The sequence below is a fragment of the Pteropus medius genome, unplaced genomic scaffold (genome assembly GCF_902729225.1).
Source record: "Pteropus medius unplaced genomic scaffold, Ma_sr-lr_union100, whole genome shotgun sequence".
Lineage (NCBI taxonomy): Eukaryota > Metazoa > Chordata > Mammalia > Chiroptera > Pteropodidae > Pteropus > Pteropus medius.
In genome coordinates, this window is record NW_024350927.1 from 451360 (window position 1) to 468721 (window position 17362).

The 17362-nt window shown below is 52.6% G+C and overlaps 1 protein-coding gene across 2 annotated transcripts in view; it reads right to left on the reverse strand.

The window, feature by feature from the left end:
- Positions 1-378: 378 nt before the first annotated feature.
- The window catches only part of PAX7 (paired box 7), a 100030-nt gene continuing 83046 nt past the window's right edge, over positions 379-17362 (reverse strand). The window contains exons 8-9 of one of the 2 annotated variants that reach the window (XM_039842072.1): positions 7339-7585; positions 379-682 (exon numbers count right to left, since the gene is read on the reverse strand). In XM_039842072.1, coding sequence (XP_039698006.1) covers positions 567-682; positions 7339-7585 — 363 coding nt within the window. In that variant the 3' untranslated portion in view covers positions 379-566. The remainder of the gene's footprint in view (positions 683-7338; positions 7586-17362) is intronic. The other variant, XM_039842073.1, reaches the window with a different exon arrangement.

Genomic DNA, 17362 nt, shown 5'->3' on the forward strand with positions numbered 1-17362 from the left:
TGATTCCCTTAGGAAAACACCAGGGGTAGGGTCCCCTCTGCTGGAATCCCAGCACCCAGAGGAGGAATAGGCTGTGGTTCTGGCCCTGGGCCAGAGACCCACCTGAGAGAACTGGCTCCCAGCTGAGAGTGGCCTGTGAGCTCCACTCCGCCTCTGGCCAGGGTGCCCACTGGAGTCAGGGCCAAAGAGTTCCAGGACCTCAGCCCAGACACCTTTAGGTACCCACGATGCTCTATTCAGGGTGAGCTTCGACCTCTGCACTTGAGAATGCACAGAGGCCACAACAGCACCTCACTGGGAGAGGACTGCAGGCTGACCAGAAGCCCGCCTAGGGACAGAGTAAAAAGGCCAACTCCAAGATGAGGGGAGGGGGTCACACTAGGTCCCCAACCACAGGGGAATGATAGACTGACTGCACATCTCCAGAGGGCTGGCTACGAGAAGGAAATGGGCTCCTTTCCTTGCCTCCTGGGACCCCAGAGTGATGAGAGGACTGAGGCTGGGAGGTTCAGGGATCAGTAAGAGTTGAGCTAGGATTTGGACTGGGGCAAGTCGCCCCAGGGGCCCTAGTAGGCCTGGCCAGTTTCCACTGGCAGGAGTCCCAGCACAGCGGAGGGCTCCCCGAGCTTCATGCGACGCTGTGTGGAGAGGCTCACGTTTTTGGCCAGGTAATCAACAGCAGCTGGAAAAAAAAAAAAAGAAACTCCTAGAAATTAAAGTTCTTTTTGCCTATTCTTTTATCTGTCCTATATCTATCCATCCAACTATCTATATCCATCCATCCATTTATCCATATATTCATCATCCATTCATTTATCTATATATCATTTATCTATTTGTCCATCCACGTATCCATTCTTCCATCCGTCAATTGATCCACCCATCCATCCATCCATCTCCTCATGAAGCTCTTTCTTTCACCTCCTCTCCAATCATTTGGCAACTACTTACTTAACACTTAACTAAAATACTAAAAAGCTCTCCTATGGGTTCTTTAGGGAGGTCCAAAGGGTATCCACATTGTTGAATGAAGAATTAGTTCCTCTTCCCAACACATCTGTACATATCCCCGCTACGGGGTGTGGGAGTGTATCCAGTGAGTCCCATTGAGCCCAGCTAGTAATGAAGACAAGGTCCTTCTGCCTTCTCTGAACCTCAAGCCCAGCTCATTGATGAGGCAAAGCAAGACCCCTTACTCAAAGCCAAAACAGCGTTTGCAGGTGAGCTGAGGGGTCCATGCAAAGGAGGAGCCAGGACCCTGGTATTCAGGGAGCTGGGACCTTCAGCCTTGTCAACTCCAGTCACCCAGGGGAGAGGGCTGAAAGCCTGAGGGTGTGTACGTGTGTGTGTGTGTGTGTGTGTGTGTGTGTGTGTGTGAACAGTGGAAACAAGAATCTCTGTGAAGCAGTAATGAGCACAAACATGAATGTTCACACATGAGCAATACCCATGCACGTGTATACAGATGTGAGTGACTTGTGTGTACCTGTGTGAGTAGAAGAACAGTGGGAATGCTTGTGCATGTACAGGTAACTGTACAGGTGAGTTCCACCTAAGCCAGGTACATGTGTCAGTGTTCGTGTGTGCTTACAGGTATGACCACTGGGCTTGCATGTGCATGTGTTGTCTTGACCGTACAAATTGTGCCTGTCTCAGGCTACAGCAGAAATCAGCCCTGACCACACGATTTGACCGGGACGTGACCAAGGCCTCTTGAGGCAACAGAGATGCTGCTTCCCAAGCCAGAATCAGAGGCTGTGGCCAATCTGATCCAGAGGTGAGGGGATCTCTCAGATCCAGAGGTGAGGGGAAGACAGAGTGCTGCTCTAGGAATCACAAAGCCTGGCCCAACACCTGCTTTGTCACCTGTTCACTGAGGGACCCTGTAACACTCTACATGCCTCCCCAAAGTTGGGGGCTCCTGCCTAGGGCAGGTAGGTGGAGCCAGAAGGTGATGGGCATGGCCAGAGGGCAAGGCCCGGAGAGGTGAGATGGGTAGTATCAACAATCGAGCTACGGGAGGCCATACTGCCTAAGGGTTCAAATGACCTAGGTTCGAATCCTGTGTCTGCTGACTTTGAGTGTGTGATTTGGGGCATCCCACCTCACCTACCCAAGTAGTTTCCTTGTCTGTAAAATGGATATGTACTAGCACCTAGGCTAAAGAGTTATTGTGAGGATTAAATGAGAAAATGCCTAGAGTGGTTAGTTAGCACCGTGCCTGACGTGTAGTGAGCTCAGTAGACTTGGGCTCCCAGGATTGCCACTTGCTCTATGCCTGTTCTCTAAGCAGGTTATGTGTATCATCTCATTTAATTCTTACAACAGCTCTCTGAGGCTGATGATGAAACTGAGGTCCTGCCCTGAGAGACTGCGTAACTTGAAAGGTCACACGGCTCTTAAGTTGTGGAGCCAGGATTCAAATCCAGGCAGTCTGATGGCAGCTCCTAATCACCTCTACGAACTTCACCCCTACAAATTTCACTCAGGAAATGTGACTTGTCTAAGGGCACATGGACAAGTCAGATGACCTTTCCCAAGTCACTGAAGGCTCTGCCTACCCTTTCTTATTCTACATCATGCCCATCTCTGATGCTAACCTCTCCAGCTCTTTCTGTGGGTCGGACAGAAAGGTCTGGCTTTGAATAACAATGGTGAGAACAACAAAGCAAGACCCCTCACACATGAGCACCTACTATGTGCTAGGTGGACATGATCTCACTGAATTCTTTAAATATCCCCGTGCTTTAGGTACAACTGTTTCCATTTTACAAAAGTGGAAACGAAGGCACAGAAAGGCTGCTGGCTCAGAGTCACGCAGAGCACGTGAGATGGTGGAATGCAAATCTGCACCCCTGGTGTCCTGTTTACACCCCTGATCAGTCTGAGTCCCACAGCAAAAGCTCCTTCAAGCTCTGTCAGTTGGGCAAGGAAACACCAAGAACCCAAACTTTACTGACAACCCAGCCCCTTCAAGGGCACCCTTGGTGCTGCAGAGCCCCCCTCTCCCTGGGGTGGAGCCAGGGCCGGTGAGGGTGAGGGCAGGGCTGTGACATTCCTCATTACAGCCTCTGTCAGGGGCCCTCCCTGTTCCTCTGTCTCTCCGTGTCTCCCCTTCTCAGTCTCCAGCTCGCGCCTGGGCTCTAAACATCTCAAATTAGATTAATTGGGAGTTGGCAGGAGAAGCGGCCGTGATGCCAACCAGTAAACGAATCTCAGCCGTCAGCGTCTCGTCAGCCCGCGGCCCCAGAGGAGGACCCTTCTAGACACAAATTCTTATTAGACTTGTCAGATCTATTAAAATTCTTTTCACACTTCTGCGTTCTATCAGCCCCATCATTAGTACGGCCCTGGCCTCTGGGAACACCAGGGCCATATTAATCTTCTGTGTGTTCTGTCCCCATCCCCCCCCTCACCTGACCCCTTCTAGGGACAGGAGGGACAGACAGATGGACGGACAATGGCTGGGGGCAGGAAAGGAAAGTATGGAGGTGTCCCTGGGAAGACACGAGGCCTAGGGAGCGGAGGTGGACTCCACTGTTTAAGAGTCTGGCCAATGTGTACACGCCATGCACACCTAAGTGAGGCTCTCCAGGAGTGGAGCTATAGGCGTGGCTGTGTACACACCGATACACACTGCTGTGTCACCTCAGGCAAACAGCCTCTCCGGAATCCCGTTTCCTCATCTGTCTGGTGGGAATAATCATGTATACTATGCAGATGTGACTGACTTGTGTGTACCTATGTGAGTAGAAGAACAGTGGGAATGCTTGTGCATGTACAGGTAACTGTACAGGTGAGTTCTACCTAAGCCAGGTACGTGTGTATAGCCATGGCTACCCTGTATAGCAGCGGTCCCCAATCTTTTTGGCACCAGGGACTGGTGCTCCTATGAGAATCTAAGACCTGATGATCTGAAGTGGAGCTGAGGCGGTGATGCTAGCGCTGGGGAGCGGCTGCACATACAGATGAAGCTTTGCTGGCTCACCCGCCACTCACCTCCGGCTGTGCAGCATGGGTTTCTAACAGGCCACAGATCACTACCAGTCCATGGCCTGGGGGTTGGGGACTCCTGCTCTACAGGGTAGCCATGAGGATGAAATGCCAGACTCACAGTAGATGCTCAGTAAACAGTCATTTCTCCTTGATACACACACATTAGGTATATTTATACTTCAAAGCCAAGTATGTACACACATTAGTGAACACTCGCATAGAAATAAATCTCTGTGTGTGTGCATGTGTGCATGTGTAGGTGGGTATGAATTTGTGAATGTGAATTCACACACAGGTGGGTCTAGGTGTGTGTCATTACTGGGTGTCTCACACGAGTTTATGGTTTGGCCAGAGAGAAATGGGTTTGAAGTTAGGAGACCTGGAGTCGCCCATTCACCTGCTGTGTGACCTTGGGAAAATTCCTAGCCTCTCCTAGCCTTAGCCTTTGTGTCTGTAACCTGAGGACAAATAACATCTATCTTGGGTGAGTTTTTTGAGAATCACATAAAAGGAGCAACATGCATTTTGCCCAGTGCCTGGTGGGCCAACGCACGAGACAGATATGAATAGATGACAGGTAGCCCTAAGCATACATGAGGCAGTCTGGGACATGTGATTCTTGCATATGGACTATGGGAGCCCAGTCACAGATGTATTCAGTTGTCCATGAACATGGGGCAGGTGGTCAGTGGGAACACAGTGTGTTCCTCAGCTGTCCCAGAATGTCAAAGGTGAAGGACATAATATAGTGGAAAAACTTTGGGAAGACTGAGTCTAATCTCTGGGTCCCCATTTCACAGATGGCAAAACTGAGGCTCAGGGAGGTAAGGTGCCTTGCCTGCTCTATCGGTGATGGGCGGTGGGCTTTCCCTCAGGCCCCTCCTCGCCCAGCCCCGGAGCCTCTGTGGGGTTGGCTCTGTGCTCAGATTCCCTCTAGGCTGGGCTGGAGAATATGACTCAGGAGGAGCTCTGAGCTACCAGTGGAGGACAGGGGAGCAGGGGTGCAGCTAGAGGGGAGTGGGAGGAGGGAGAAAGGATGGGGAGGGAGGGAGGAGGGGGAGACGGAACCGCCCTGGCCAGCTTCTCCAAGCAGAGGAGGAACAAACGCTCCTTACAAACACTCCTTTCTCACCTCCTGGGCCCCTTTTGATTCCCCATCCTTGCCGCCCTGTGCTGACTCTGGGGTTAATTTTATTTCCGAGCTGAGCAGGCGCCCCTGGAGTGGGGCACGGGTGTGACTAACGCCTGCCCCAGGCCGGGGCTCTAAACTCTTTATTAAGAGCATGTGTGTCCCCCTCTGTGCCCAGGTACATGGGCTGGGGCAGGGGGTCGTCCTGGGCCCTCCTGGAAACACGCCCGTGCACATGTGTGCACCCTGCTCTCAAACACACATGCACACACAGGTTATATACCCCTGTGCACTTGCTCCCCACACACACACATTCACACAGACACAGTTATACACAGACAACATCGTGCGTGCACGCCCAGATGCACAACTATACATAGGCACACACAGCCGCACCTATGTGCACACTTAGCATACACATACCCATATTTACACACTGCACACAGTTTACATGTCCACATACACACTCCCAAACACACAGACACACTCAAGCACGAGTATATACATGTACAGTCACACATATTTGCACACTCACGCATATCTATACACACGTTTATTATACATGTCCACATGACATATGCAACTCACATGTCAAACACACAGGCAGGCATGCACATAAACAGAGCTACATGTACATACCTGAATGCACATTTAAACACAGGTATATATGTTACAGCCACATATGCTAACATGACCAAACATGCACACACGTGTGTTCACATAAAACCCATATGTAAACCACTTGTGCACAAAATGCTCATTTAAACTCACACACATGTGAACAGTCATATGCACATATACTCACACGTGCCACTCACATTCACACATATATACACATCCATCTACACAGGGATGTGTCTACTAGCACTTACATGCTGAAATACACAATACACACGACACACGTGAACTGTAACACACCTATGACACATTCACACTCATGCACATACTGGTGTGCATACATTTCATGTGCAAACGGGCACGTACACAGGAGGGGGCCACGGACGCAGCTGGGAGGTGGAGGTCGGTACAGCTGGCGCTCATTTAGCCGTGGAGGCCAAGGCCATATGAGGAGGAGTGGACTGGGATGGGGGACAGGAAGCAGAGGTCAGTGGGGCCAGGCCAGGGCTGTGGCGAGGAGAGAGGACACCCTTGGGCTTGGAGGTCTCACCCTCTCGCCACACGCCCTTCTGATTAGTTTGACACCAGCAGGTGAGGCCTTTGCCGGGGGGTGGGGAAGGAGGGGCAGCCGGTGACCTCGGCTCCTTGTGCCCTCTTGACCTGCCCTGCTGCTGCCCCGTCCAGCAGCTGGATGCTGTGGCTGGGGCTGCCTTTTGCAGCTTTTAGTCCGAGGACCTGCCGTTCTCCCCTCCAGGCAAAGTGCCAAGGGGTCGGCAGCTGGGGTGGGCATATGAGAACAGCTCGAAGTTTGGAGAAAGCAAGGCTAGGGACGAGGCTAGAAGAAAGGACTCAAAACATAGCTGTCCCCCACGGCCGGGGGGCAGAAAGAGGCAGAGGCAGGATCGCTAACACACGCTGTCCGATGCGGCAGCCCCAGCCACACGTGGCTCTCGAGAACCTGCATTGTAGCTAGTGAGACTGAGGAACCAAATTTTACATTTTTATTTAATTTTAACTAATTTAAATTTAAAAACTGAAATTAATCTCATTTAGTGGTTGGGAAACTTTTCAGTGTATCTGGAACAGCTTGGGTCTGTAAACCTACCACCTCAGTTGTAAATTTTATAAAATTTCAGTGCGGATCAAGCATTTCCAGTGAAAACTTAGTCTGAATTAAAATGGGCTGGATTTCAAAGACATAGTATAAGAAAGAGAATATAAAATATCTTATTATTAAGTTTATATGGCTTACACGTCAAGATGATCACCTTTTGGATATATTGGGTAAATAAATATGTTAGTAAAAATAACTCCGCTTGTTTCTTCTTAGGTTTTAAAATGTGGCTACTTGGAAATTTTAAATGACATTTGTGGCTCATATTATATTTTTATGGGACAGCACTGCTCTCAGGCAGCAGAAGCGTGAGTACAGGATCCCAACTCCGTGGCACCTGAGAACTGCGCTTTCTCCTTTCCGGACCTCGATTTCCTCATCTGTGAAATGGGCACCCCCATCCAACACCACCTCGCAGCTCTCTACAAATAAGCAGGGGGGCAGGGGTAGGGAAGGTGATGCTGGGGCACCAGGCACTCACTCTGGCCGTACTGGCCATACTGGTAGCCAGCCACGGGGTCCACGCTGTAGCCGGTGGTGCTGTAGGTGGGCGGGCAGTAGGACTGGGAGGTGGGCAGGCTGTCCCCTGGCTTGATGGAGTCCGCCCGCTGGCTGCAGCTGGCCGAGATGGAGGGGGCTGAGTCCAGGCCGCCGTGCAGCGGGGAGATGGAGAAGTCGGCCTGCGGCTGCGGAGGCACTGCGCTGGGGTTGCTCAGGATGCTCATCACCTGCGGGGAGAGACCATCCGTGTGGATGAGCAGCAGGGCCGGCAGCTCGAAGGGCCCCGCAGACGCCGCGGGTGTGGGGATGGTGCCAGGCTGGCCCCGGACAGGCCTCTGGGAGAGCGGCTCCCTTGAGGTCCCTGCAGCATCGATATCCTCAGTTGACCTGGCTGCCTGTCCTTGTGGGTAAGAAGGTTAGTGGTTTCTGCTGGTTAGGTCCTGACCCACGGAGGTGTCTCCACCGAGAGGTCTAAGGCGGGGGGCGGGCCTTGTTCACCTCTCTATCCCCAGGCCTGGCTGAATGAATGAATGCATAAGTAAATGAGTAAATGAATGAATGAACTAGCTAACTGTCTCTCCTATCAGACAGGGAGCTCCCCTATGACAGGGAATTGTGCCTTCGCCATCAGACTGAGATGCCCCCATCTTCCAACACAAAGGTTATAGCAGGACTCTGGATCTGTCTGGCTTCACCCCTTGTCCTGTGCTGGGCCTGCTATGCTCTTGACTTTGAGCTTCTGCCCCTACGATACCAATACACATCGCCAATGTTGTCCAATAGCCTCCCAGGCAGCTCCTGTCTGTGACCGTCACCCACTTCCCTACGTGGTCTGGTTCAGCAAACAGGAACTCAGCCATCAGTGCTGGCGACTCGGACTGACAAGGAGAAGCTGGTCTCTAGAAACTCAGTTTAAAGAACCTGGTGTTGGTTCGTTGGTGTATTCACTTATTCATTCAACAAACATGCGTTGATGGTGACTATAGTCCTAGGCCTCAGGCTGGGCCCTGGGACTGCAGAGGAGAAAGAGCCATGGTCACAGCCCTCGGCAGAATGTTTGGGTGAGGGGTTGGGGCGGGTGGGTAGCAAGAGATCATCAAGATATGGAGTGATAAGCGGTGCCACGGAGACAAGTCAGGGGGCTGTGGGAGGGCACCTAGCCAGCCAAGTGGTCCAGGAAAGCTTCTGGAGGATGTGGCACCTGCTGTCCAGCTATCCAGGAGAGAGAGTGCCTAAAGGCAGTGCAGGTAGCAGGGGTCCCTACAGTATGAGAGAGCACAGGTGACCTGGGCAGTCCAGGGGAGCAGGCAGAGAGGCAGGAGGGAGAGGCAGGCCTTTGTGGACTTGACCTGCAGAGCCTAAGACCCTGGTGACCTCCTGGTAATGCCGCCACTATGGGAGGGAGGTCACAGTGCCAGGTGGGGTTAGGCTTGCTGACAGTCTGCCCATCACCAAGCTAAAGAATGACAACGCCATCCATGCTGGGCACGTGGCGGTGTTCTCTGATTTCCCCACACGCCTCCTGGGAGAAGGCAGGCTGCGGCATCTGAGTGAGCAATAACCCTGTGGCCGACTAGACACCTTCTGAAAATGTTTGCTTCTCACTTTTGACTTGTCCCTGCCATAGGCGCCAGGGCATGGCCGGGATTGACATTCTCAGGCCAGACGCCGAGCTCCGTCGGGTACAAGCTATGCAGCCTCGGGGTGTCCTTTACCTTCTGTGACCGCCTTATCCTGAGAGAAAGAGATGATCATCAGCCTGGCTAGAGGGTGAATGGAGGGTGAGATGAACTCTGCACCAAAAGGGCTCTGTATCCAGCTTGACTCACGGTGAGTGCTCAAGAATTAACGGCCCCAGCTCCTCTAAGCCCCCTCTTCCTGTCTTAGCCATGAACTCATGTGACTCTCCTGAGCCAGTGCCCTACAGAGACATGTGGGGCAAAACTATGAGGTCCATTTCTCAGATGAAGAAATCGAGGCCCGGGGCTCCCCCAGATCTCACAGCAGGTCTAGCTGGCTCGACCCACTTGCCTGATGACGCCCAGGCTGACTCTCAAGGATGAGTTGCAGGCACGTGACCCCTTTGGAGGTTCCCCCTCCAGCCGCAATTTGCTCCCCAGGAAGCTACTTGGTGGGGAGGGGGTGAGTGGGGGATGGGATCCCTTGCCCCTGGGGGCCTGGCTCCTCTGAATGGCATGAGCACAGCCTCCCCCCACTCTTCCCTCAATGCTCCCAACACACCTCCCCTTTGCCCTAGGGATACCCCTCCTCCGTTCTTTTACTCCCCCACCCCTTCCCAGAGCCAGTGTCAAGGGCACAGGCCTGCTGGGGCTGGTCTTATCTCCACCGAGTCAGGAGTCAGGGGTTTAGTTGGGACTTAATGGTGTGTCCCCCCATTAAGATGACAAAGACACATAGGCGTAGGATAGTGAGCAGGAGAGAGTCTGGGCAGCAGATGTCTGGCTCCTTTGGGCACTAGTGCTGTTTGAAGGAGTTGAGGTTGCAACAACTCACTTTGCACTTGAAGGTGCTTCAGAGACCTCTGTCACGGTAGGGTCCACACAGGGGTGCTGAGGTGGTAGCAAGAGGGACCCCGGAAAGGGCAGTCCCTCTAGTGGGGTGGTGTGTGAAGATGTCTGACACCATCAGACTGTGTTTCTTGCTCTCTGACTATAGAGATGGGGTCTCCTGGATGGAGAAATTTGCTGGAGTATGTGGGGGTGGGGATTCTGTGGGAAAATTCAGGAATTTTCTGAGGGTTAGGAGACCCCCTTCTTTTCCAGGCTGCCTGTCAGGTTGGCAACCTAGACCTTGCTTTCCTTCTGAATTAAGAAAATCACCACCCACCTCATTCCCCTAACCCTGCTCCTCCCTCAGAGGAGGCCTGGGCCCCAAGAAGAGACTCAGAGGCTCAGGGGAAATACACAGGCCTAGTTCCCTTCCTTCAGAAGGACACTTGTGGGCATGAGAGACCCTCGGGAGGGTTCGTCAGCTTGGACGAGACCCCGGTTGAATCCTTCCCTTTTGCGTATCACTAAGATACCATGCCCGGAAGAGATGATGGGATGGGAGGAGAGAAATGGGGTGGGTAGGGAGAGGGCGAAGGCATTCTGGGGATGGGCTGGGAGCTGTGCATAGACTCAGTACTCATCCTGCAAGACGGACCTGCAGAGAACTGCCACAAAGCGGATCACATCGCTCAAGAATTATTGGTGGCTCCAGTTCCTCCCAGATAAACAGGTCAAAGGCTTCTTGTGATCTGACCGCTATCTGCCTTACCAACTCCTCCCACCTCTTCCTACCTTGTACTTTATGTCCCAGCTACACCAAACACTGTGGTATGTCCTGAAGAGAGCCTTCATCCATTCATTTATTCACTCAACAAACATTTCAGAGAGCACTACCAGGTGCCAGGCTGGAGAAAGGGCTGGACTGTGAGCTCTTTGAGGACGAGATGGAACTGTGTTTCATCTGTCTTTGCAGCCCCGGTGCCTACACTGTATCTGCTACATATCATGGGCTCAGAAAAACCCTGTTGAATTCATGCATATCCACTTAACAGATATTTATGGAGCACTTATTATGTGCCAGACACCGAGCCAAGCACTGAGATGTAGCAGTGAGCATTAGTAACTTTGTGTTCTCCTGGAGCTGTCAGTTTTGTGAAGGAGGCTGACGACAAACAAATAAACAAATAATTTCTGATACTGAGAAGTGCTATAAATAATTTCTGATACTGATAAGAGGAAAAATAAAGAGAGGTATGTGGAACTGTCAAAGACCTCCCCAAAGAGATTATATCCAGCAAGACCAAAAAGAAACAGCCATGAGAAAATAGAGATTCTTCCAGGCAGAAGAATCAGCAAGTGCAAAGGTCCTGAGGTGGGCCCATGCCCAGATGGTTCAAGAAATAGCAAGAAGGTCAATGTTGAGAGTGAAAATCTCAGATGCTGCAAGGCCTCCCAGAGTCCCTTGTCAGAGGGACTTGTGTGGTGCCTAGTGGCTCAGGAGGCCTTGGACCCTGGACAGCTCCATATCAGCTCAGGCCCAGGGAGCTTTTACTGTAACGGGATTTGTTCAATAGGATTTGCCCTGGAACATCAAATCAAATCCACATCTGGGGAAGGTGTGAATGGGGAGGCGTGGCATCTGCTTACTCTCTCCCAGAGTCCCTGTAGGCCTATGGATCAAAAAGCTTCCATTTCATCCATCCCCCTGTCTCTGGGCATGGCCGCTTCCAAGCAAATGGGACAGGACCCAACTGAAGAGAGGTCAGAGGTGGGAGCAGTGACTCCTCATTGAAATAGACTATTACTACCCCCATTCTGCAGATGGGGAAATTGAGGCACAGAGAGTGAAAAGGTGAACCTGAGATCACACACCCAGTAAGTAGCAGAGCCGGGATTTGAACCTGGGTCTCCCTGACCGCTAGCTGTGATCGTTCCCACACAGCAGCCTGTGCTGGAGAACATGGAGAGAGAGAGAGGCTCTCAGCAATCCTCTTGCGCAGAGCCCTTCAGACCTTGGTGGCCCTCTGGGCCTCCGGCTGGCCCATGGGCCTCTGGCTGGCCCACAGACCCCCAGGAGTCCCTCTTTGCCCGAAGAAGCAGGAAGCTTTAGCCCACGGTTAGGGGCCCAGCTGAGGTCTGGGGCCTGCAAACTTTTGAACTTGAGGAAGTCCTGGTCTGATGTGGTAATCCACCCCCCTCAAGAATGCTAAGGCCTCTCCCTGGTGGGTTTTATTTTTTTCCCGGTGACCTTGCTTTCACTAATGTATTACTTCTTGGTACGTTACCGTTACTAACTCAAAATCAATACCGACCTCCACATCTGTAAGGTTTTATCTGAAGGCAAATCTCCGGGCTGTCTGTCAGGCTGAGTGACAGCCATCCCTTCCTCTCCCCCCACCACCCGCCATGGCCCCCCCCGCCCCCAGCCCTTCCTCTCCCTCTGCTCTAAATCAGTCCCAGTCTCCACCAGACTAAATCAATAAGGGTTGGCCTCACCCCTTCCGCTGCTGGGAGAGACTTGCAGGTTTTAGGGGTGGGGCCGAGAGCCCCGTGCCAGCCCCCCTTCCACATCCTTTGCTCACCACCCCCTCCCCCAGGAGTGCCATGGCTCCCCTACTTTAAAAGAAGGGGATGGGAAAAATGTAATTAATTCCCTCCGTTCCTGAGCTGGCCCCAGGGCCTGGGACCAAGGAGGCTGAGCTTGGAGATCTGTGCCCTCTGTGATAACCGAACGTGGCTTTGGGAGCGAGGCTGCAATTAGAAGGGGTGATCGCCATCGCCATCGTTGGGGCTCCCTGGCAGGGCTCTGGTGGGTGGATGGGGGCCTCGGCAGGACACGGAGGGGAGAGGGAGGGGCAGGGGCCGAGACTGGTGAGGTCGAGACAGTGAACCTGGGGATGATACCGGAGCTGGAATGAGGCCAAGGACCACACGGGCCAGCAGGCAGGCCGGGAGCCCCACCTCTGCAACGCCAGAGCAAATCCTGGGGTCCTAGAGGGACAACAGTTTCCCCAAGGGCACTGGACCAGTCAGTGCTTTGAGGGGCGCCCCTGCAGCGTTGGGGGCCAGGATGTCTGCATTAGCGTCTGCTCTGCCGCTGACGAGCTGTGGCCCTGGGCAATGCCTTGAACCTTCGGTGCCTTAGTTTTCTCATCCGTGTAATGGGCATGATAATAATTGTAGTGACCTGCAGGGTTACTGTAAAGACTAAACGAGCAAACGCACATTAAGAGAGTACCTGGTACATCATTTGTGTTCAAATGCAAGCTCTCCTCTCCTCTTTTTCTCCCCTCTTCTTCTTCCCCTCCGCCCCATCCCCCATCCCCCTTCCTCTTCTGCCTGGACTAGAAGGGACCTGGCCTGAGGGAGTAATGATCACACAAGGGCAGACTCAGGGCTCTCTGTTGAGAGTGAAAATCTCTAAACTGCTCTCTGTTTAGGACGGTGTCTTTTTCATCTCTTCTTTCCTCTGGAGCCTGGTACACAGTGGGTGCTTTCTGAATGAAGGATTGCTCTGCCTCCACGCAGAAGCTGGGGCCTGTGCTCTACAGCAAGCCACACAACCCCTTTGGGCTGAATGTGCTCATCGGCAGAGAGGGGTGGCATCAAAGGACATGAGCCCCGATGGTAGATCTGGGAAGGTTCAGAATTCATACATCTACGCAACACACACTGCACAGGGCTGCACACACCACACCTGTGCTGGATGCACACCTGAACCCAGGAAGATGAGGCAACTCAAAATGTCTCTTGTCTGAATTGCCAAATAGCGTTTCATCAAAACCTCAAAAAACTGGCATGAAAATCCTTCGCAAGCGCACACTTATATTTCCTAAACTCGTCAGTACACTCACAAGTGCTCACACTTACATGTGAATACACCTAAATACACACATGAAGCCTGGAAGCACCTTGGAGATGGACCACACACATTTTCACAGATGGGGAAATGAAGGCTCAAAGAATGGCAATAACTTGCATCCACGGGGAGTGTCTCCGCAAACTAATGGCAGTGGAGCCCTCCCGGGAGCTCACTACTCCACCCCTCCTGTCCCAGTGTCCGGTTTGGCTCTAACAGGAGGGGCTGGCTTGGCACACCGATCACGTGCATCTCCAAGCCTCAGCCCCACTGCAGCCCCGGTCCATTCTCTCACTAACGCTTCCTCTTGACTTCCCTAAGAGGTGAAAGGAGGCATTTGGGGGGCCACCCTGCTCCCACTGTCAGGCAAGAGAAGGCAAGGGCACAGCTTGCCAGGAATAGAAAGCAATTTTTGCCTGGACTGGGTGAAATATGTGTCTGTGGGCCAAGAACTGTCCCAGGCTGGCGGGTAAACTGGGCTGCCCAGTTCAAGGCTTGCTCTTGTCCCTAAGGGTCTGGGGCCTGGAGTCCATCTCTGTGTCCATCTCTGTGTCCAGAAGGACCCCACAGAGCAGGCCAAGGGCTGAGAAGAAGAAACAGGGTTACTCCACTGGGATCTGTCTGCTCAGTCACTGTTTCTTTACCTTGCCTGCCCGAGGGCAACCAGCAGGGGAGTTGCTGAAAATGATGCTTCCTGGATCCCACCCCTTAGAGATTCTGATTAGTTGGTCCGAGGGTCTGGGCACCAGGATATTTTAAAGCTCATTCCGATTCATCCTACTGTGCAACCAAGTTTGAGAATCATCGCTATTATCACTACACACACACAATACGACTATACATCCACATCCAGATGGGTGAAGACACAGGCACGGAATACACGCAGACACTCATTCCAGAATGCACATGGCATTACACGGACTGGCCAACAAGAAACACAATGAATGATACACATAAAAACTGCACCCGTGCACACCGCTGGACCACACACCATCCACAGGCTTCATAGGTGCACACATGGGCAAAGACTCACACACATTCACACACACCATAGCCTCACAACTCCATAATCATCAGCTCACTAATGCAAGCCTATGTGCCTATATTCACCACCACCCCCAGGCCTGTGCGGACACCCAGACACACATCACACAAACATACTCTCGCCCATCCCGCTGCCTACCCCAGCTCCACGCTGGGATTAGTGCAAGCGAGAAATCACCCACCCAGGCAGCAGAACACCCCTGCTCCCCCCTCTCCTGCTCAATTCTCTGCTAAGAGGATCTGGGCCCCCTCCCCTCTCGCTGCCCCCCGCGGACAGCAGTAATGGGCTTCGGTGCTGACTTTGAGCTTCCAAACAAGATTTCCTGCAGGTCTCCCTTGTCCCCCCTCCTTTTGCCTTCCATCTCTCTGCTAATGGCTCTCATATCACCCCCTCACCTTCTGCATCCACATGGCAGCCCCCCACACCGCCCACTGGAAAGAGCCGGTGCGCCCAGACATGGCCAGTGAGCTCCCCTCTCCTACTCCAACCTCAACCCCAGCCCCCTAACGCCTGTCACCCCCTCCATTGTCACCACCCAACCTTTAAGGAAGGCTCTTCAGAGGCTGGCTGCTGCCGATCTCTTGCTATTTTTCAGATAAAAATCCTGAGGCTTAGGGGCTCACCCAGAATTTCCTAGGGGATGAGTGGAAACACTGGAGCAGGAACCCTTGACCCCTGGCTTCGAGTCTAATATTCTTGCCCCACGCCTGGCCCTGGGTCGTTCTTACCTCTGTGTGTGTGTGTGCGCGTGTGTCTGTGTTTGTATGTACTGTGTGGGTGCCTGTGAGGGTCTCGCATGTATGAGAGATTAGTGTGTGTGTACAGACACACATATGCATATGAGTATCGTGTGCATTCCATATGTGAATTTTGTATGTGTGCTTGTCTGTGTGTGCATGTGTGTGAGTTCATGTGCATGTGTGTGATTATCATGCGTGAGTCATGCTTGTGCATGTGTGTGTGTACTTCACGTGTGTATGGGCACATGTCTTGTAGGCCCCTCCAGTTGATCTCACCAAGGGTACACACTGGGGCCTGGGGACCTCAGAAGCTCAGAGGGCACTTGTGGGAGGTCAACATGCCAGACCCAGAAAGGCTCACAAGACAGGCTCTGTGGGACTGAAGAGAAATTCAGAGAAAGGATTCAGCCAAGACTTTGGTAAGAACCTCCTGGTGTGCGGTGGGAGAGACTCTGAAAAGCGAAGCCAAAAAAGACTGTGAAGTCTGAGGTTTGGACCTCACCGAGAAAACTTTCAGCCATATGGTGGCCCCAACTTCTGCCCTGGGCACAGACTGACTCTGACTCTGGATCTAGCCATGAGCTGCTAGGGGCAGACCTGGTATTCTATCCTCAGTGCCTGGCACATAGTAGGTGTTTAACAAACATTTGTTGAGTGAGTAAATTCCTGAATGAACGAACGAATGAATGACTCCGTTTATCCCTAGCTCAGGGCTTGGCATAGAGTTGGTTGAATGAACAGAATAAATGGAGGGTCTCATGGCCTATTCACACCCAGCCATCAACACAATGGACTTCAGAGCCCCCTCCCCACCACAGGGGTCCTCGGAGGCTTAGCTAAAGACTGTGTGGAAGTGAGCGGCTGGACAGAATGATTTCCCACTCATTTCCAGAAGATAAAGACTCTCACACACACACACACACACACACACACACACACACACACACACATTTCCAATGTTTGCTCTACAAAATGTCAACCTCCAAATATCTGCAAACATCTAGAAATATCTGGAAACACCAGAGCGGTCCTGGATTTGGCCTCCCCCTTCCTGGGAGGATCGTGGGTTGGCCCAAGTCCGAAGGCGTCTGTGCCAGGATGGGTCCAAGGGCTCCTGGCCCCTGGCTGGTGCTGGAGCTGGGGGGGAGCGGTGGGATTCAGAGACCATCTCCGATGGTGCGATAATGGCGGACGAGGGATTAGCGCGACTCTGCTCAGAGCAGCGGCGGGGTTGGAGAAGGAAGGGGCCGATCGCCGGGAAAGATATGACTATTTAAAGATAATGATTGCATAAATTTAATTAGCACACTTTCACGCGGCAAATGGCCGTTTTGTAATTAATGTATCTGGCCTTACTAAGCATGAAAGATCCCATCTCCTCCCCCTCCCCTCCCGCTCCCCCTCCTCTGCGGGCCCCTAATGAAAGACAGAGAGCAAGTGACAGAAACAGTTTGTCAGCGGCTCCAGGTGTCAGGGGCCTAATTGGCTGAGCCGAGGGGAGGGGAGGGGAGGCAGGAGGGCTGAGGGGGAGAGAGGGGGGACCTCTTGGACTTGGCCAGGCCCATGTTGGAGAGGAAAAGGGAGAGGATGGCGAGGCCTGGGCTCTTGGCCCTTTGGCATGAGTGGGTGGGAGGGAGGTCTCCTTCTCGGTAATTGCCAGAGACGAGGACACAGATTGGCAGTGGCAGGAAGTGAGTGGTGGCAGGGAGACCTCGTTAGTACCTGGGCAGACAAGCTGGCACATATCACAATGCGTTAAGGACTCACAGCCATGATAGCTCAGGTCCTTCTTGCCTTCTCCAAGGAGCAAAGTCTCTTAAATGGAATGAATGAATGAATGAATGAATGAG